This window comes from Corvus brachyrhynchos, unplaced genomic scaffold (assembly GCF_000691975.1).
Source record: "Corvus brachyrhynchos isolate BGI_N302 unplaced genomic scaffold, ASM69197v1 scaffold70, whole genome shotgun sequence".
Lineage (NCBI taxonomy): Eukaryota > Metazoa > Chordata > Aves > Passeriformes > Corvidae > Corvus > Corvus brachyrhynchos.
The window spans coordinates 1,795,997-1,816,567 of NW_008236217.1; the positions used below are offsets into that span (position 1 = coordinate 1,795,997).

Consider the following 20,571-nt stretch of genomic DNA (forward strand, 5'->3'; position numbering starts at 1 on the left):
GTGCCAGGAAATACTCTTGACTGTGTGCCTTCCACCCCAGCCGAGCCAAGTGGAGCACACTGTCAGACTTGGCATCTAGAGGTGGAAGAAGCATGTGAAACTGGGATAGTATGGGAGAGGGAGGTACATGCCTGGTGCCAAGCATTGCCATCTCATCGTCTCTTCTTTACTTGGCAGGCTGTTTATTTACTACTGTCTGGCAAGAAGCTCTAAGTTTGTGTCAGCTTATTTCTCACTTCAGCATAAACATCTGAAGTGACCCATCTTCCTTTTTGTGTCTTTTTATATTAAAAAAATGTTTGCTGTTACCCAAGGGAGGTTGATCTTATAAGGAGTTCATGTGGGAAGATCATCAAGTTTCCAGAAATGCTAAGGGGTGTTTGACATTTATTACTCATGTGAGCTGTCCTGCTTCCTGGCTGCCAGACAGCTTTTCCCCCCGACCACAACCCCAACGCCTGCATCCAAGCATTTGCAATCTAGGCAGCTATTCCTAAACTTCTGAATGCTCTCTGAAAGCCAGGAGCATTCAGAGTCTCTGGAAGCCTTTTTTTGACCCGTAGACATGGCCTGGGAGTCCATAGTTCCTACTGGCCTCCAGATGTCCCTTCAAAGGGATGCATCTCTCATGTACATCTTGAATAATTTCTTAGGCATTTTATAAGGTGTTACACAGCCTACATTCAGCATATGCATTGATCCCACCCTACCAATGTTTTCTACTTTTCTCTGCCAAGCTGCTGCTTAGATTGCAACTTTTACCATGTATAATGTTACTTTTAACTGCTTCCTCTAATAGGGCCTACATAAGATTAAGTGATATGGCTATTTCTTGTTGCTTGTACTGAGCTACAGTTTCTTGCAAACTAAACTGTTTGCAACAGTTGATACTGGAATATAAATGTGCATTTAGAAACAGAGGAAAAAATTATTTTTGTTAAAATTTTGCTGTATTCTGTGGTATTTGTGGTGTGTAGGTTATTGCTACGGTTCATTGGCATTCCAGTCTTGTACATGGGGACTGTATGGCAAGATGTAATGGAAAGCTTCTCTTTCCCCTGTAGTTCTTTTGCTGATGGTGCCTTTCTTGGAGAAGTACAGAGTCTGATCTCATCTGTTCTGCAGATGGAACCCAGCCAGGGGACTGAAGCAGTTACTGCAGCTGTCCATTTAACTGGTTCTGTTTCACAGTGCAGAGGGAAACCTTGAGCAAGGCTTTAATATATTGAAAACAAAAACCAAAACAGTGAAAAAATCTTCATCTAAGATCCTGGCTGTATTTTCAAAATGGAGTCATTCTGCAGACTCTCCAACTATTTTTATGCCAGTGACATGGACAGGGTTCTGATGTCTTACACTAACACTGCACAGCTGCACTTGAGCCAATGGGGTGGAAGATGCAGAAGTACAGGGATAACTGCGCTGGGATTTGCCAGACATAGGACTTCAGTTCTTCTCTTCAAAATGTTTCATTCCTGTCATGTTTTAGGATTAATTAAGTGGGCTTCCTGACACCTTTGCTCTCCAGGAAATACCTGGGTTTGGGAATTGGCACTTTTCTGCTCTGTACGTTTGATACTCCTTGCTGCTGCTGCTATTAGGCAGAGGCTGCTTTCCTTCAGTGTTGCTGGAGCTTGCTAGTGCTTTGCCACCTTTTTTTTATCCCTCTGTCTGTGCTTCCTTCAATCTGAATAAAAATTGTAAGCAAGTGTTTGCTTGCAATGTCAATTAGCAGTGCTAATTTTCCCACACTGGGAGATCTGAAGAAAGAGAGGACAATTTCTGATTAATGTGGGCTCTTTGTCTAACCCCTGTGTTACCTGGTACCTCTGTCTCAGTTAAACACCAAGGAGACTCCCACTGCCATCTCATCAGTGCCATGCTAATAGAGCAAGTAGGGAAGAACTGAGGCAGGAGAAAATGCACGTGCATCGAGTTTGAGAGGAACACAAGCTGCAGTCCCTGCTCCTTGCTTCAGCAGTAGCAGTCATGTTTAGGATGTAGGACTCAGCTGACTCTTCAAAGCCAGTGTAAAATAATTTCCAGAACTTTTGTAAGGGGATCTTCAAACAGTTCAGAAGCTGGGTGAAACAATATATCAGTATTCAGAAGAGATTTCACGATGGTAACTCACTTTTTTCTTGAAGTGCTCCCCTGCAAGGAGAGTATTCCTAACCCTAGTCAGTGGCAAGAGATGGCAGGATGCAGCACAAGCCGGCCTTGCCTTGGTCTATATACAGACATGTGGTCCAGATAACACACCATTTAAATAAGACCCATTTTAATCAGAAAGCCAGAGGCATACAGAACCAAATCACCTTCTCAAAGAGCTGAAAGCAAACAAGGTTAATATTGAAAATTAATGTGTTGTTTTCTGGATGGCTTTGCATTGATGTTAGGAGTAATAAATACAGCATCTCTAATGTCTAGTTACATGACCTTTATTCTTTTCCTTTCCTTGAATAGCTGTGTGAGAATTGCCAGCTTTGGAAGCCTGAATTATAAAGCAGCTGTGATTGATAATTGACCATTCAACTTTGAGAATGGAGCTTCCTACCATTATAATTAATTTCTGTAGGCATCCACATGGCTGATTACTAGATTAAGCAGTGGCCTGAGGGTGATAATGTGTTACATTCAAACTCAAACTTCCTTCCTGGTCTTTAATACAAACATTTAGATAGCTAATAAAAGGATTAGTACAACGCTCCAAAAATACAATTGAAAATAATGATTGGACTTGATGATTTTTAACATTTTTCCACATAAACAATTCTTTGATTCTGTAATAATAATTAAAACAAAAAGAAAGTGCCTCTCTAATATATTCTGCTTGTGAAATTCCCAAGGCATCAAAGGTAGCAATGTTGGTTTGGGGTTTTTTGTTTTTCCCTCGAATGTAAAATGGAGACTGTAAAGTGGCTTTCAGCCCAAACTATAACAATGAGTGTCTCTCACCGGAGGGATTTTATCTGTGAATAGAGCTTAATTTTTACATTTTTGGACCAATTGCAGTGAAGGACTCAAGCATCACACTATAGGGCTACTCAGTATTCAACTCTTAAGTTCCTGGCCTTGGGAATGACATCCAAAATCCTGCTTTACACAGTAGGGTCCAAGGTAGCCACGTCCTTCTCAGGAGCTAGCTGCCTTCCACAAGAAGGCCAGAAGCCACAGACCCAGCCACAGCAGGCTGTAGGTGAATGCCCAAGGTTTTCTCCTGCAGAGTTGCTCCGAGTCCCCCTCAGCCAGAGAGATCACTGCCCAGGGTCAGCCATTTCCTGGGGGACCCTGTCCCCTATGCAGTGACATGGAACAGAAGCAACCCCTGCTCAGCTGTTAGAAGGAAAAAAGCCTGAATTTCGTGAGAAGCTTGAAAGCATTGGCCACATCAAGAGGGAGCTCCTGTGGGGACCGTTGTGCAAGTCAGCAGCTGAGCAGTATCTTTACATTTTGAAGCAGTTCAGTGCAAGGGCAGAAGGACAAGCCTGGGCATACATGATATCTTAAACACTTTTAATATTGCCAGAAATGGAAAGCAATTGTCAAATTTGGGGTTGAATATCTGAATAATAATAATTTCCATAAAAACATAGGCCTTTTTCTGTATAGGATTGTCAAAAGCAATGAGAGCACTGTAAAAAGGACAATTGCAAAATGAAAGATGGGGAAGATGGGAAATACAAGTCCTGTGCAATATAATTTGTGTAATATGTTCCCTTCTGAATGTAAAGTTTGAAAAGATTCTCTTTGGTGATCTGGTCCTGAATGGAAAGTTAGGATGCCAGTTCTCCCCAAAACATGCATTGTTATCACCTCTGCTGATTTTACAGCAAAATTTGTAATATTTTACATAGTTTTTATAGTGGCAGCTTCTTCAGTCATCTGACTGTGAGAGAAATCAGTCATTTTAATAGTAAGCCTTTTTGGTTGTACAGAAGAGCTTGTGAATATGATTGGAGTGTGTTTGTTGTTCTTAGAAGCTTGTTTTAGACTATTGAGTAGTTGAATTCAGCTGTGCAGAAGATGATACTTGATCAAGGCTTTTCATGCTGTGTATTCACAAAAGGGCTGAAATAGTGCCGTATAAATTTGACACTGCTTAACTTTCCCAGATAGTGCTACTTTACATAGATTTTGTGTGCAACATCTTAAAAAATATCTGGAAAGGTTAAAAAAATATCATTTCCATTGCATGCATTGGTAATCATTCCATTATTCATTTTTATTAGACCGTGTTTTTTCAGTACTGCCCCACCTACAAAAACCACTTGAGTTAGAGAAGGATACACAACTTGCTAGTGAGAGAAAGTTTGAGCTGAACAGAGAAGACCTGTGGGGACCAGCAGGGAGCAAAGGTTTAGTCAGAGCAGAGAAGGCTTTTCCTGTGAGCTCCCTCATGTTGTGGTTCTTCGGTTGAACGCGACAGCCAAGGAGCAAAGCTAGCAGGGCTATGCTTTGAAAAGAAGGTCAGGAGGCGTTACAGAGACCTAACTCTGCTCCCACACCTTCCCACCACACATAGTCCATGCAGAGTACAGGGCTGTCTGGAGAAGGATGGCTCTCAGAGCGGAGGGAGCACTGCTCTTTTGGAGGTATGTACATACTGCTGAGCAGCCTGGGAAGGGCAAAGACTCTGGTGATGGCTTGAGATTTCAGCTAAGCCGGTCTCGAGTTTCCTGGGACAAAGCAACAGTACTTTCTGAGCCTGAAGGCTTTTCAGTCCTGCTGCATTTCAAAAGGCTGCTGCAGTAAGTGGAAGTGCTGATGCTGGTGACCTTTTACTGAGAAGCATCTTTCATAACAGGGAGTGATAGGCAGCCTAAATATAGAGGTTGCTACCAGCTTCCCCGGTAATTCGCAACCCTTCTGTTCTTCGCTTGTTCTGCTTGCTTTCTTTTTATCTCCTTTATTCCTAGGTTTGCTGTGCCATCATTATTTTAGTTTTCTTTTTTTTTCTCTGATGAGATACATTAAGCCTACCTAGATTGCAGTACCAGGAAGTCAGATGAACCTCTGGTTCTAACAAAAGTGTTGATTTTCACGTGTTATTTCTAGATATCTTTGAATAAAAGCACAAGTCAGTTTCTAAACCAAGAGCTACAAATTGTTACTCATTCGGTAACTTAGCAGCAGTATTGAGTGCTGAACTGAAATGCCCTTCTCATAAATCTAAGACAAGATTTTCATTTACTCACAAAAGCATTTGGGTGACCTCTGAAGTACAATTCAGAAGACTGCACAGATCACAAACTATCTTGTTTATTTATTTACTGAGAATGACATTTTAATCACAAGAAAAATGTGCTGTAAAAACAGTGGTATTTTCCAATCTCTAGAAGCAAAGTTACTCCTACCATAGTTACAGATCTTTACATAAAGATCATTATCATTCAATGACACTAGAAAAAAGCCTTGTCTAAAATCCGCAAAATCTTGCTGAAATTGGACTTCCAATAAAGAAAAACAGAGAATGGGACATGTCACTTTAGAACACAATAAATGTATTAATGTTGTGTCTTAGAAGACATTACAGAAAAGCATGACTTGTTTTGGTAATGCAAGAGAAAGGGAGTAAGAAATATTAGTTCTTGCAAATAGGAAATCGAACCAGAATTTTGATTCCCAAAAATAATAGTCATAATGGAAAAGAGTTATATTCCTTACGCAGAATCAGATTCAGCATTAAAATGTATTGCTTTCATTTCTCCAATATTATAACTTTGTTATTTAAAAATATAATTCAAAATTAGGCATGAAGAATTTAAATGTGATTACTTCAAAAAACCTAGAGTGTGAAGAAATAATTTCCCAAAGCAGAGTGGAGAAAATACTTTAGTATTACGGAGTGCCGATTAGCCTTATCACAATGCAGAGTGTAAGTAATTGAGACCAGAGTAATTTACTTAGGTTAAAATAGTGCTACCTTACTAATTTTGTGTAAAATAATTATTTTCACAGAAAGAAATCTTGAAATCGGATCTCATTGTCTGCACAGCAGCTGCTGTTCTGTCATTTGCTGTCAGTGCCAGTACTGTGTTTCTGTCATTAAGGGTGTGTATCTATCTTTTTTTCCCCCCTAAGGTATTAAGTCTCTTAAACAAAACCACAGGGTGCTTTAAGTGGAAAGAATAGACACTGTGAGAGGAGAAGTTAGTGAAAATGCATTTACTGGTCATGATAACACTATTATATGTGCAAAGCAGTTAGTTTCTAGTTATTTGTATTAATTTCAGTATTACTTATTTGACATCTTTTTCCTTTAATCTCCACAGCCCTTACAATAGGGAACCCAGAGGACAGAATGAATAAGCCTGACATTTTGCATTTTTTCTTCCAATCATGCAGGAAAAAATTGATTAATTGTGGGTGCAAAACACATATGTCAAAATCCATATTCACCTAGAGTCAAGAACTTGAACATAGGAATAAAAATTAATTGCACAAAAATACAATTATAGAAACTGTTAAAAAAATCTTTGAAGCATATATATAAAAATGTTGTTTGCAAATTATAACTCTGTTTCTTTTTTTTTTTTGCTTTGGCCCAGCCGTTTCTCAGCATTGTCCTGTTTGCTTTAGCGTGGACCGTGGGATTTGTAACACATTACATCCTTCCTCAGCTCCGCAAGCACCACCCCTGGCTGTGGATCTCCCACCCTATACTTAAAAGCAAAGAGCACCAGCAGCGGGAAGTGAGAGGTTTGTAATAAAGTCTTTTCTAAACAGTGGATGGAATGACTTCCAGCTTGCCTTGGTTTGAAGAACAAAAAAAAATACAGAAGGAACAGAGCAGGGAGAATAAATTACGCTTTTACTTTTGAGTAGCACACATTATCTGATCGTTTGAATTTTTCCACTGCATTGCCAGCAGATCTGTGAACCTGTAGGAGTTGTCTTCTCAGGCCACTGCCCAGATGGGCTGAGGCTAGGCAGACACATCTGGAGATTGTCCGGTCTGATGCCCCTGCTCAGAGCAGGGTCAGCTAGAGCAGGTTGCTCAGGGCTCTGTCCAGTTTTTAATATTTTCAAGCACAGAGACTCTACAGTCTTTCTGGATGACCTGTAATAGCATTCAATCATCCTTACAGTAAGAAAGGTTGCTTTGAATTGTGGTGTTTGGGTGGGGTTTTTTCCTGCTTTTTTTTTTTTTGTGTGTGTGTTTTGGTGGTTTATTGGTTCTGGTGCTATTTTTTTGTTGAAGTGGATTTTCAATTTGTACCCATTTCCTTTTGTCCTGTCACTGGCCACTACTGAGAACAGAGTGGCTCCATCAACTTTACTTTCCCCCATCAGGTATTTATACCCCAAAAATGCCCCCAACCAGGCTTTAATAAGATGCCTCCAAGTCTTTTTTTTCTCAAAGTTAAGCAATCCCAGCTCTCTGTTTCTCCTCCTATGTTAAATGTTCCTGTCCTTTAATCATTTCACAGGCTCTAGAGCCACTGTCTGATCTGCCTTTTATTTTTACACTACAGTACTCTTACTTGCTGTGTTGCTTGATATGGTACAATTCATGCCTAATGCATTGGCATTCTACGTAATTTAAAAACTTAAATGATAGATGAAATTGAGGTAGATTTTTTTTCAACTTTCTGGCATATCAGCAAATGTAGTGCAATATAAGTGTTCTAATTTCAATTCTAACACTTTTAGAGAAACATTAAAATTGAAAGGAACTGAAATTTTCTTTAAGATTTGTTCTTTCTGGTGTCTGCTGGCTTCAGCGGGTGGTGCCTTGATACATGTGAATATCAGTCAATATTTTAGTATGTCGAGATCTGATTTCCTGTTCTGATAGAGTTATTTCTGAAGCAAGCAGTGTGCTTTGAGAAGCAAAGCTTCCCCCCTTCCGCCCCAGCTCTCTTCTTGCCTTTGCTACCAGCCAAAAGCTTGCTTGTCATTTCTTGATGGATCCCACGCCTTAATAATTCTCAATATATGTTTCTGAAGTGTTTGAAGACAGCATTGTCAGAACAGTCTGTTGAGGGACTTTAGTCTGTTCTTCAACTAGACACAAAAGAGTTCAGATCACTCTCTGGAAAACCATACTTTAAGGATTTAAATATTTTTTATTTTTAAAAAACTACATGTTTCAAAATGATTACTTTCCAAACAAGGGTTGGGTATGAAAAAAGTACCCAAGAGACTTGATTGAAGGTTGCCTTTTACTGCAATATGCCAAGGAAAGTGTAATAGAAATAGAAATATTATTAAGCACCATGCTCAGCTGAAAACAGTGTCCAGGACTTTCTGTCCCTGATAACCAGTAATTCTGCACTGTTTATTCCAGCACTTAGTCGTAAAAGACCACTGTAGGATTTCTTTGCCTTGTCCTGATTAAGTCTGTCTTCATTTGTCAGAAAACATTGTTTTCCTAAATGCAGTGACTCAGCATTTGAAAAGGTTGAAGTTAGAGACCTGCTGGACTGATTTCCACAGATGGGTTTCCTTCCATTTTGAGATCCAGCTGCATTTCTCATGCTGCCCACTATGGAGAACAGGCTTTTTTGGCTTCTTTTGCAGTCCTCATTTATATGTGGCCCATTCCTGTACTTCGGGGTCTAAGTACTATTGTAATGTAGCTGGTGTTGTGTGTTAGAAAACAAGAGTAAAAAAAAAAAAAAAAAAAAAATTTCAGTCCCTTAGGCTGCTGCAGAGGTTTTTTATCATGTCTGAGATGAGACAGACTGTGGAAAAGGTAATCCCTTTGATAGATCTATCTGACGGGCTGTCTTCTTTCTTTTGTCCTGTAATAAAAATGTAGGAACTAAACTTTAAAATGTTCCCTGTTTGTATAGAAAGAGAAACTTGGAAAAAGGACAGTAGTACCCCATAGCTGTCAGGTGCGGACAATGAAAGGACAAATACACAAAATAAGATGTCTGTGAGGAGTATTTACTGCATAGATTTTTATTTTAATCTTTCTATTTTTTTGACAAGGGTAGTGCTATGGAAAGACAAATGACTGCTTGCAATTAGACAAACAACTGGCAGTGACAATTCCACAAGTTTATTCCTGGTTTTGTTGTATAGATTCTGGACGAGCTGCTCAAACTTTAAGGTGTTCCATAGAATAGCAATTATCAGACAGGTTCTTGTGATGCCTCTGTGAGATAACTCATTTATTACTTGTCATTGTCTTGGCTGGCTGCAGGACAAAAGGCTTAGGTCAAGATGTATGAGCTTACAGTATAACAGATGTGTAGAAACTAGTGCAGGACTACATGAGAAAGAAACCCTGATATACTGGGTTTCTCTATACCTCTATACCTAGAGGTTTGTGTAAGCCATTTTCAAATCATCCACATCTTTCTCTGGGGCCCCTCTGAATGTGAGCTCTTTTTTCTGTCTCCATTGTCTGAACAGATCTCTCTTTGCTCCTGCACCTACATTCTTTTTGGTTTGTGTGATATGCATATCTCTTTACTGAAGCCTGAGTTCTTCCACAGAGCTCAGCTTTGGACATGGATGAAGGTCTTGAGTTCAGGAGGGAGAGAGGAATGGGGAAGAACAGTTAGGTTCCAAAATGGACATTTTGCTGCGTGTATGAACTTTAGGAGGTGGCCTTTAGGTAATGAAGAGGAAATATTTTTATGTTATAGCAAGAAACAGAAGTTAATTGTATTTTCCAAAGGGGAAATTTTGCAAGAGCACTGCCTTAGCTTAAGGTACTGGCAAAGCATGACTGTCAGCAATTGAATCTCGGACCCAGACCGGCAGGGAATCGGGATCATTTGTTCAAAGGAGTGAGTTGGTTTTATACACCTTTCTAAGGCACAGTATTTCCTTACATGGTGTGACCTATCCCATGTTGCCACTTCAGCAACACACTTCATAGGGGTCTGCCGTGTGACACCACCTCCCTCCCCCCAGGGTTCTGTGGAGACAAGCCTCTCTGTGCTGCCATGTGCCTCTTCAGGCAGGTTTTACAGCTCACAGCTCAATTCTCTTATAATTCCCCATACATGACTTCAATCTAATTTGGAAGGATTGCTTTTAGATCTTTCTCTTAGCCTATGCAATATACAACTGTGCCTGCAGAACCCAGAAATCCATTGATTCGGCATGTTTTCTTTGTCTGTCATTGAAAAGGAGTGTATGGAAGAGGGGGGTGTCTACATATAATTGTTTTCATTTTGCAGGGATGATTATTGGAGATTCAGTAGCTGACATTTTTATTTCTGAGTTAATACCAAGTTCTGCCGTTTTGTGTTTGCTATTTTTCCAATAACCTTGTCTAGCAGAGCTTTGAGGATAAAGGCATTGTTTTTGTCTGTACACAAGTGTTTCTGCACTCAGTTCACCTAAGTTCTCATAGCAGTTGAATTGCAGGGAGCATTCAGTTCTTGTTTGACACTCATATTAAGCACTCTGGTATTGTTAGAAAAGTCTACTGCAAAAAAAAAAGCTATTCCTTAGAGAGGAATGATGTGAGATGTGATCTTGGCAGATACTTCTTAGAGTGTCTGTTTAGGTGTTTTGGGAAACATTTATGACCATTTCTAGCTCCTGATAATTCTTCAGTCTTTAGATCTCAAGGGGTGTTTCATTTATCAATGAGGTCAGTGATAATTTACAGTCTAATGAACAGTGTTTTGCTAGGTGAAGTTTCCTAGGTGATTCACCAGGTCAGTGCCAGAGCTGAAGAGGGCCTGTCTGGGGTCATTACACCCACTTAAAGTACTATTTAATATATTATTTTGGATGATGTAAAAACTATCATCTAGCATGTACTATCTTTTATTGTTTATGAGTGTGTCTCAGGAGTGCAGTTATAAGCAGCAAAACAGATACTCTCTAAACTCAGAGAACAAAATTACTTCTCTATTGCCAAAGAATTATGAATTCCATTGTTTCATAAATTTGTTGGTTGACTATATTTATTAATGTGAGCTAACTCGTGTCTTCTATGGTATTTCAGTGCAAAAAATGCTGATGATTTGACGACACGATCTGTTATCTGAATTTCCATTTCAGATGCTGCTCATCTGATGTGGTTTGAAAGGCTTTATGTGTGGCTACAGTGCTTTGAGAAATACATTTTATATCCAGCCATAATACTGAATGCACTCACCATTGATGCTTTCTCAATTAGTAAATACAAGAAGCTTGGTACACAGTAAGTAGATTATAACTCAAAGCATGTGATTAGTAGAATATTTGATTTTAGACTGAAGACTGAGAAATTGAATTTGTTTTTAAATAAGCCTGTAATCTTGTCGCAGTTTGCTTTCACACATATTAGTTCAGAATACAATAATCATTGGCTTTGCTGCAAGAAAAATGCAAAACTACCATAGCACACTAAAATATGTCTCCAGTGAGAGAGAGTGAAATTAAAAGATTAGAGAGCTATATATAGATATATACGGAAGGTCTAAATGTCAATTAAAAGCAAGGCACACTATACCAGGCTGCAGGTGTTTGATGGGCATAAACTCAGTGGGGTAACTAGAATTAATCAGATGAAAATGAGGACTCTAGGCTGGATATCAGGAAACATTTCCTGAGGATTTTTAACACTGTGCTGTAGTCTCCCAAAGGAGTTATCAGAAGCTTCACCACACAAGTCTTCTAAGGCAAGACTGAATAAAATATTTAACAGTTTAGAAAGGTGGGTAGTCCTGCATTAAGAGTGGTTTGAGAAGGGTGGGGGTACAAGTTTTGATGAAGTCTGATGTTTTAGATATTAAGCAGAACTGGTGATGCTGATCCATGGTCTCACAGTATGATCCTTGCAGACAGCCTTTTATGGTAAGTATTTTAGTCAGTGACTTGCCTGCTGCAGATATTCAGCAGGCTTAGTGACTGCAGTATCCCCAGTGAGCAGAGTTTCTGCAGTCTTTTTATCAGAATGACAGTGATGCAGATGATAAAACAAAGAAACAGCCTTGGAATGTTCCAGTAGCAAGAAAAACTGCTGGGAGGTGGGGGAGAGTTCCTCAGTATTCATAATAATACAGTTTCTTAATTTCAAATATTAGATAAAAGAACTTTGGTGTAAAAATTGCATGTTGATTTAATTATTTCTCTCTCTTGAGGAGCAACACAGCTTTAGGAACTACACAACTACAAGGAAGAGGCAGCCCCTGCTTTTAGGGTCGACACTTGGTCTAGGGCATTAGTCAAATTTTCTGCATATTTCTACCAGACAACTACTTTTCCAGAGAGACTCTCACCAGTCACTCATTGATGGCCTTTGTAGTTCCCCACTGACCTTTTTTCTCCCCAGGCGCTTGGAAGATGCTACAGCCAAGGTGCTTCAAGAGTTCAGGTGTATTGACTGGGGTGACACTGAATCCACACTCATCTTCTATTTAGTTCTGCAAGGCTGGGAGAATTAAAAGTAGTTAGAATGCCATTTGTTACTAGCTAGCAGACGTGACTGAATACATGCACGGAGCAAATATGTGGGGGTTAGGAAGGTGCTATTTTTACATAGTCATTCCTCCAAGCTAGGTTGCACTTTCAAGTATCACCTCCCTCAAGTGTTCAGAAGAAATGAGTCAGACCCCCAGAAGTCTTGAGATAAAAGAAAGTAATTACATTTGTCTGCCTCTGATTGTTTGGCCTGTGGGGGAATACCACAGCAGTCCTTTCCTTCCCCATCCCCCTTGTGTCTGTGTGATCACCTGTGTAAAACCTGTTTCCCCCTTTTCCTTGTAACTCTGGTCTATCTATGAAACTCCCAGTATTCCTTTTCCTCTTGCTCTCCTCTTTAATACATTCTCCCTGCAGCTGCCATCCAAATGCCACACACAAAGCATTCATCTTCAGATCCTACCTCTTTAACTCTGTAAGCCCATGCGGGATCCTGGATTCTCCTTGCTACTTCCATATACAGTGTTACTGAGGGTTGTACTTGCTGTGCTTTAATGCATGCTTTAGTGCAACCTGTTTTCTGTTGCTGGAACATTCCTTAGTTATTGACCACCCAAGGATCAGACTGCATCATGCTGTAGGGAAGGGAAGTCACTCTCCCACTTTGTGTCTGAAAGTGTCTGAGGTGGTATATTTTGTGTGATTTCATGTCGGAGTTTTCCTCAGATTGAATTCATTTTTTAAAGAAGCTTCATCTTGCTTTGTGATTTAAAGGACTGAAGCAGTTTGCTTCTTGAGGAGGCAGAACAGCTCCTTTGTAGTCAGGAGTTTGCTTGAGCTTTCCAGACCCTGATGTGCTGGTTATTAACAGGACCCATGCTGACAGTGCCTGCCCCTGTTACCGGCCACAGAGGCATTGGAAATCAGCCCCCCTTCTCACACTCCCTTACATCTTTTCCCAGGAGTTAAGGCCCCAGGAGTAGCATCTTGTGTGGCAGTATTTTTAAAGAAGAAGGAATAATGAGCAAATTATTTTCTGTTGCCTCTGAATGCATTATTTTATAAAGTGTCATTTTTTGGTGAAAGTTTCATCATGGTAACAGGCACAGTGACAAAAAAGTCTTCCTTTTGTTCTATAATCTGTAAGTTTCCCTGTGAAAATTTCTCCATGTTGCAAGAATTTTCTTCTTTCTAAAGAGCGAGTTATACAACTGGTTCATATAGGATGCACTGGGATGGCTTCTAGTGGCTTCAGAATCTATTTAGCTTAGTCATTAGGTTTTCCATTCAGAAATGTGGGGCACATTGAAAAGAACAGCTTCAACAAAGTGGAAAATAAGGTCAGCTTGGCATTTCATTCCAACAGTAATGCCCTGCCGATCCTTTGGAATGACCAGCACTCAAATAAAGTTGTATCTGCATTACGGGAGATACACAATAATGAATAAATGCCACATAAAAGACAATCAACCTGGAAAATAGGAATCTTGCTAGGATGGTGAAAACCTGTTGAGAGCTTTCTAGCCTGCCACGTGTCAGTCATGGCAGCAGGTATTCTCCTGGTTAGCAGCAGGATGAAGGAGAACCTTCAATGCATTTTGCAAATACCTGGCCTACTTTCTCACTCATTATGCATTGAAGTCCCCACATTTTAGAAGACATAGGCACAACACAATTTCTTTTCATCTGATGAATTACTATATAGAATAGTCAACTTTCTGATCAAGAACAATGGTAGGAATTTCAAACAGTTCACATCTATCCAGAATTTTGGCAGTGTGTAATGAAATTACAAGTAAAATTATAAATTGTGTCATCAAGTGAAATTTCTTGTAATTAAAAAAGAAAAGGAGTTTAAGATTTTTTTTTTTTTCAAATTACAGTAATGTATTGATGAAAGTGCCAAGATATTTCCCAGACTGAAATTTTATTTTAAGAGGGATGTAAAAATGTCTGGTCTAGATTCTTGGGTTTTAGTAGTTATTACTATTTTTAGTACAGAGTTCATTCTTTTTTACATCTTATGAATGTGTGATAATGATAAAGGAAAAATACAAAATTGCACATAAGTAAAATAAATGTGATGATTTCTGCTATTACTTCTATATACTTTTAATAAATAAGATATGTAGATTTAGATATGTATAACAATCTAAAATACATCTGGTACGGATATTTGTATTTAAGAGCTTCTTAATTTAATGCCTTATGACTTGATTAGGTTTTTCTCTCTGCTTTTTTTACAGCTGTGACATTATCCTGATAACAGTTGCTGGAATGAAACTCCTTCGCTCCTCATTCTGTAATCCTATTAATCAGTTTGTTACTTTGAGCTTTACTGTGATCTTCTTCCGATTTGACTACAGAGACATTTCAGAAAATTTCTTGCTGGATTTCTTCATGATGTCCATTGTGTTTCATAAGGCAAGTTTTAGAGCTCCTGTAATTTCTTTGAAAAATTTATCTTCTCAGTGTCACTTGGCTGATCAATACGTGTTGGGACTTTTTAGAAGTAATGAATGCTTATGTAGACTCAGATTGTTGGTACTATAGAGGAAAAAATCTGTTAAAATCAAAAAAAAAAGGCTTTGATTAAGTGTTTTTTCTGGCTTTGTGCAGTGTTTTTCATCTACTTTTTGTTCACGTGTTGCTATATAAAGTTCAGAATTGTTGTTTTCAAGAGGAGAATCCTCAATTAGTTTGAAAGAGCCTCCTGGGTCATTAGTACAGGACTGCCCTCTAGATCAATCACCTGGTGTTTTTATCTCGGTTTCCTTTGAATGCTTCTAGTGGTTGACTCAACAACTTCCTTTGGGAAATTATTCCATTATCTAATCACCCTCATAATAATAAATGTTTTCCTAATGTCAGCCTTAACATTTTTCTTTTCCTATTTTCAGTCTGTTATCCTTGTGATGCTGCCCTTAACCTTAACCTCAGAGCTCCTTCCTCTCTCTTATTGTTAACTCTTGAAGTGTGCTCCAGTTGAGTTTATTTAAAAACTACCGACCCCTTTTTGAATCAGTCAGGTCAGACCCTGTCTTTATTTGGAATCTAAGCTGTTTCACTGAAAGAATTAGACTTAACTGATACCTCGAGAAAACGTGGGAAAGTACTGAAGATTTGAAAGTATTGATCCAGGGGTAACTGGTGAGGTGTTTGGCTTTGTTGTTCTTTGTTTTGTTTGGGTTTTTTTTTGCTCAGGTTTCTTTGCTTGGTTTCTTTTTCTAAAATATTCCTACTGTATGCGTGAGTATGACCCAGCTAGCATCACTCAGTTTCTGAGAGAAGAAAGACATGGTTCCATGTTGATTGCTGCATGTGCTGTGGAGATACTTAGCCCTTCTACACAAGGGCCATCAGCTCATACTGCTGTCCATGCCCACCTGGAAGTTTCAGGCTTCTTACAGAAAGGCCCAGTTCATTGGTGTTACATTGGGAGTGCCCAGTCATTCAGGGAAAGAATGAAGGAGAAATTAAATGCTTTTTCTGGTTTATTTCTGTGCTGCTGTAAGGGAGGATGAGAAATGAGGAATCACAACTCGGTGAGGTAATGAGCTCACTCCTTTTGCTGAGCTCTTGGACTGCACTCCAGCAGAAGCTTCACCTGCTTCAAGCCTTCATCCTCAGAACTGTTGTTCTGCTCTCTCTCTGCTGGGGTGAGAAGGCAAGGGCTGGAGAGGAAGGGCAGAAGAAAAGGAGTAGAAGAGATGATACAAAGTTCTGCTTTTTAGCAAGATCCCCCTCCACCATGCTCTGTGATCCTAAAACAGGACTAGAGTAATTTTTTAAGCTTCTTAGCTTGGAGTGAAAGATAACCAGTGAAAGTGATGCAGAGTTTGCTAGCATTATGCCAGTTTTCAGTATTTGTTTCGTTGTCATGTTCCCTAGAGAAAGGGGTGAATTTCTGTCTCCAGAGAAGTGTATCACTGATGTGCATCAGTGGAAGTCCCATGTCTGAATGATGGTTTACTTAGTCCTAAAACTCATTCTCTAAAAACCTCTTTACAGGATCAAAAAATTAGCATGCCAGAATTGAAAGTTTCACTATTTGTTAATTCTTTTAAAAATGTTTACCTCATGAGCATATCACAAAATACTGCTGAGAATTATTGCATGTTTTTGTAAGAAAGAGATATAAAGTCTTTTCAACTGGATTTTTTACAGTGTTACTTGGGTAGATTGAAGCTACTGTTCACAGTAGAAAGCCTAGTGTTAGCAATGAAAGTAAGATAACGAAGGATGCTTATTAAATTAAGCAGAGATGTTTGCTAAAAAAACTAGTGCTTACTAGAGTGAAAGCTGTACTGCAGACATGTTTTGAAACTTTAGTTTTAGCATTAATCTTCAATCTTCATATCTAACAATATCTGAAATTTTGCAGGTCATTAGTTCAGCAAGTGGAATTGTCCTTCTCCATTTGAAAATTCTAAGTCAAATGGTTGAATTATTTTTATTACAAAAGCACGTGCAGTTTCACAATGATCATTGGAACCAATATGAAAAGTAGCATTGCAGATGATAGCAATTAAATTCCTTTTAATTTCAAATCATAAAGGGCATAAGTTTTCTTTACCCCAATTAACGTTTGAGCTTTAATTAGCTCAGCATTGTGGAACGTAGCAAAGGATGTGATCACTTGAGGATAAAGATGATGTGTGTTTATTTCATACTATAGGCCCTAAGCAAGCTGCATCCACCTTTGCTCCTAAAAGCTTTATGAGTCTTCACAGAGTCTGTCTGTATTTCAGTCATTTTTATGTTTGCATTTTTTTTTTTTTAAATAAAAAGAAAATCTGAAATACTGTCTATTACTGCGACCTTTAGCTATGCTGAGTTTATTACACAGCCATGACTGATTTCTGTTTGCACATTGAAAATGTCAGTTTACCACCCTCTCCATTAGGGAACACTAGAAGTGCTGTGTCTTAGTCATAGTGATGGCAATTTTTAAACAAGGTTACCCCATAAAAAGCTTTGCATGTTTTCAAAGCACAGTGGTAATATTTTTTTCTTCTGCCAGGCACTGGGGAAGAAAGAATATAAATTCAACAGACATTCACTTGTGCACTAGTCACTCTTGAAGCAGATTATATGGAATAAAACTTTGCTAATCATGTTTGGTAGAGTATTTCTGAATATCTCAGTGGTTGTGCTTCCCTTGGTTTCCCCCTTGTGCAGTTGATTTAATGTCATTTAGTCAAATCAGAAACTCCAAATGAGCATACTGCTCCCTGAGCAAGTTGGGACATGGAAGTCCAAATTGTTGCTCACAGATTTTCATCTCTGTTAGCCAAAACACCCACACTGAGGCAACAGAGAGAACAAGAGAGTCTATTTAGTTCTATTCCTGAGAATTTTTTTTGCCACTTTGGATTTTCTGTCTTTTTAACATCATAGGACTTACTAATGTGGCACAGTTAATTCAGTTCTTTTTTAAAAATGATTAGCTGTTTACATTTTGACAATTCACAGAATGTGAAAGCACTAAATGTTGATTAGGCATATGCAGAGTATACTATTTTGTATTTCAAATTGCCTTGGGAAGGAAGCAAGATAAACATTTAGGAAAGGTTTTACTTGTTTTTGAGAATGATTGCAACTTTCAATTCAAGTGAAACAGGACTTCTCCATCTTTCTTAAACTAAGACTTTTAATGTAGTGAGCCCAGGTTGTATCCTTGACTACGACCTGGGATTCTTCTGTCCAAAACTCCTGTTGTCTATAATCTTTAAATCAGAGCTGAATGGCCTTCTAAAAAGTATGTGATTGCTCATTCAAAATGTGTGGGTGTCATGCTTTGATGTATATTCTGCAGGAAGTCAAACCAGTTAATCGAGACAGTCTTGGTCTACATGACTCCATGTAAACTTTTCAAATGAGCCAGTTGTTCTCCCTGGATGTCTTAGGAGGTAATGTCAGTGCAAAGGTTAATAAGAATGTTCACATTAAGTGAAAATGGAAACCCACAAAAAACTGAGAATATATTCTTCATAGGCATAGCAAAGATGGAATATGTAATAGGACTTAGGAGATTTCTTCCTAGACTTTTAACACTAGGAAAAATTCTGAGAGTCTTTCTTCTAACAGGGTAAAAAAAATGTGGAAATATTAAATGATTTGAATAAACTATTCAGAACTGATGAAAAGATGGGCCTTTCTTCCATCCTTTTGCTGTTTACTGACATAATATTTAACTGAGGAAAAACTCTAACACATGCAAAAGCTATGAGAGGAAGAGCATATGGATGGTTAAATGATGTTATAGCTCATCCAGTCCATTTTTCTTCAGTGTGATAAAAACAAACAAAAAGTAAAGCAGTAATGTACCCAGCACTGCCTTCCTTGGCAGATGTGTGAGATGCTTTTGAAGGATGTCTGGAGTAGCTGTTCAAGAAGGAACCAGTATTTGAAGTGTGAAGGAGAAGCAAATGCAAATCATTCAAACAGCAGGGATATCAGTTTGGAACTGGCTGAATGTTAACAAGGATGCTCAGGGCAAGACTTGTCCCCAGCTCTTTTGCTGTGCTCTGTTAGAAATGTGGTTTTCCATTTCATCCAGTGCCACAGGCATCCTCTAAATTTTGCTGGTGGAAAGGAGTCATAGTATCTCCCTGATCTGCTTTTGGAATCTCAAGTAGAGCTGATGTTGAGTTGAAGGAGCAAAGACAGCAAAAAAACTGGGTAGTGTGGCAGTGGATGCTCCTGGTGGTAGTATGCTCTTGGCTACTACAAAAGCCTAGTGGGAGGTTCTTGCCAGTCTCTTCACTCCTGGGAACATGCTGCTAAACTGGCTCTTACCAGCAACTCTTTCATCTCTTCTGCACCACTGAGAAGTTACACCTGAGCTTTGGAATATGGACTTTTGACAAATCTGTGCAGCTTCCTTTAAGCCCTAAAGAGTGAGGCACCCCTAGCTTACACACTCACCTAGTACATGGATCTGAACGGGAATGATAAGACCCAGTGCCATTAACCTTCTAATGTATAGGACTACAGCTTCTTGTCTCTTATATGTTACTGTCAGGTAGTTTAATGGCCTCTTAATTTGTGTGTGTGGATGAACTAATTAGCAATACAAAAATATGAAATCACCTTGTATTTTCTTATCATCAAGTCTTCTGAGGGTTCTGAATTTGTCTTCATGCATAAGGCAAAATAATCAAAGAAGCAGAGCTTGTTAAATTTGCTTTCATTAACACTGAATTTATTTGCCTAAGTACTCTTACTCCTGCTGAGCTCACTTAAGTATACAGTTTCCCTGTTTGATATTTTTTCTTCTTTCCCAGAATACATTTTCCAGCTAATAAGGAATCCACATTTTTAAAAGAATTTTTCTCTTTCTGTATACTTCTTTCTGCCATAGTATCCAAGACCACATGTTGATGAAAGATGATCCCTGTCAAAGTAGATCCAGCTAAGGGAGCCAGTTTGGAGCAACCTGGCAGACCTGTGCTGATCAGGCTTAACTTTCAACATCCACAACACAATCCCTTGGACAGGAAAGAAATTATGTGTGTCATCTTGTTTTCCTTCATTTTATGAGAAAGCGCTGCCAAGTGCATTGACCTTCTTGGTGCTTTGCTGAAGTCAAGTAATTAACCTATTGGATCTTTTTATTGCCTTTGTGGCAATAAAACTCTTGGTTAGTTGGCATGTCCCATTGATTTAGGTGCTATTTATAAGTCAAAAGCCTCACTCTTTTTTTCTTTCCTCTTCTGATTTTTCATCCTTCTCTAAATTTGATGTTTCACCTTAAATCTTCTGGCACTAAGTTGTTAATTCATATTTTAATCTGTTCCTTGCCATTTGTGCATACGGAAATCCAATGTCTTAATCATCTGCAGCCTCTTGGCTCACAGCTGTTTCCTCAGCTTTTGATATCTGGCATATAAACCCTTTTAAGACACTTTCTGCTGAGTAAAATACCCAAGGCTACATCTGATATTTGACAGGATAATCCCAGTGGTATTTTCCATAGACTCCTTAACTCTCTTGGGCACTGTACAGTTCATGTTTCCTTTTAATATTGGAGGAATGGTTTAATTGATTTTTCATTCAGCCTTCTGTCACTGACCTCTTTGTCACACTTCATTCCTTACACTATTCTTGAATTACATTTTCTCTCTTTGTTTTGGTGGTTTTTTATTTTGTCTAGAATGGGGCAAGTGCACTTGGGGGTGCAGGGAGATGTACACCCACTCCCTGGGTCGGTATGGCTCACTATGCTCCGAGGACTGTGTTGAT

The 20,571-nt window shown here is 38.9% G+C and overlaps 1 protein-coding gene across 2 annotated transcripts in view; it reads left to right on the plus strand.

The window, feature by feature from the left end:
- The window catches only part of PCNX2 (pecanex homolog 2 (Drosophila)), a 143,554-nt gene that overhangs the window by 58,015 nt on the left and 64,968 nt on the right, over window positions 1-20,571 (plus strand). For both annotated transcript variants that reach the window (XR_001865548.1, XM_017745316.1), the window contains exons 17-20: window positions 5,962-6,054; window positions 6,552-6,702; window positions 10,981-11,122; window positions 14,571-14,748. Coding sequence is in view for 1 of the 2 variants with exons in the window: in XM_017745316.1 (XP_017600805.1) it covers window positions 5,962-6,054; window positions 6,552-6,702; window positions 10,981-11,122; window positions 14,571-14,748 (564 nt within the window). In the remaining variant the exon portion in view is untranslated. The remainder of the gene's footprint in view (window positions 1-5,961; window positions 6,055-6,551; window positions 6,703-10,980; window positions 11,123-14,570; window positions 14,749-20,571) is intronic.